Source organism: Fulmarus glacialis, unplaced genomic scaffold, assembly GCF_000690835.1.
Source record: "Fulmarus glacialis isolate BGI_N327 unplaced genomic scaffold, ASM69083v1 scaffold43648, whole genome shotgun sequence".
NCBI lineage: Eukaryota > Metazoa > Chordata > Aves > Procellariiformes > Procellariidae > Fulmarus > Fulmarus glacialis.
In genome coordinates, this window is record NW_009230957.1 from 2,237 (window position 1) to 3,261 (window position 1,025).

Genomic DNA, 1,025 nt, shown 5'->3' on the forward strand with positions numbered 1-1,025 from the left:
GTAAGCCCCGGGCTGGGGAGGAGGGCGCGTTTGGCTGCTGAATGACCTTGTCCCAGCAGACTTGCCTGCCGTGAGCAGCCCTTTGCTATCCCAAAGCTAGCTCAGGGGAGGAAGGCAGCAAGCCATTCCCAAGGCAGGCTTCTTCGGGCTGGAGGCCACAGCCTCCTGGGACTTACCTGGCTGTCCCTGCCATCGATCCAGGGCCAGTGCCTTGCAAAAAGATCCAACCTGCAGTTTTGCTTCCTAATGCAGTGGCCTGGCTCCTCCCCGCAAGCGGTGCAGCTGAGGAACATCTGGAGATGTTTCTCCTGGGGCGCTCCAGGCTGCCCTAGCTCACCGCTGTTCTTGTCCTTGCCGGCTGGGGTGGAGGGGTGGTTTCTCTTTGGTGGTTTCTCCCTCGTTTCGTGACTAATGCCTGTGTGTGCCGTGCTAGGGGTGAGCCTGCTGGTGCCCCACGGGGCCATCCCCCAGGGGAAGTTCTACGAGATGTACCTGGTCCTCAACAAGGCAGAGAGCGCCCTGTAAGTCGCACCGCGCCGCCCGCGCTTCTGCTCTTCGTTGACCGCCGTGAGGCTCGCTTTCCAACCGGTGTCCCCTCTCCCCTCCCCAGCCTGCCCTCCGAAGGCACGCAGACGGTGCTGAGCCCGGCGGTGACCTGCGGACCCACCGGCTTGCTCCTGTGCCGCCCCGTCGTCCTGACCATTTCCCACTGCCCACTGTGCCGATGTCAGCTCCTCGGATTGGATTTACCAGCTGAAAACACAGTCCCACCAGGGAAACTGGGAGGTGAGGTGGGAACCCAGCCCCTGCAGCCGGTGAAGACCACGAGCGTTGTGGGACACAGTCCCTAGCAAACCCCACCCTGGACAATGGGCTGACCCCCAGCCTTGATTTCCCATCTCTCCCTGTAGGAAGTTGTGACCCTGGATGAGGAGACCCTCAACACTCCCTGCTACTGCCAGTTGGAAGCCAAGTCCTGCCACGTCTTGCTAGACCGGCTTTGGCCCTCCGTCATTTTTGGTGCG

The 1,025-nt window shown here is 61.9% G+C and overlaps 1 protein-coding gene across 1 annotated transcript in view; it reads left to right on the forward strand.

The window, feature by feature from the left end:
- The window catches only part of LOC104081591 (netrin receptor UNC5B-like), a gene marked incomplete at its 5' end in the record, with an annotated part of 5,624 nt that overhangs the window by 2,016 nt on the left and 2,583 nt on the right, over nt 1–1,025 (forward strand). Inside the window, 5 exon segments of the mRNA XM_009584399.1 lie at nt 434–521; nt 611–707; nt 709–786; nt 912–1,022; nt 1,024–1,025. The exon segment at nt 1,024–1,025 is cut by the window's right edge and continues 139 nt beyond it. Of these exon segments, the coding sequence (XP_009582694.1) occupies nt 434–521; nt 611–707; nt 709–786; nt 912–1,022; nt 1,024–1,025 (376 nt within the window).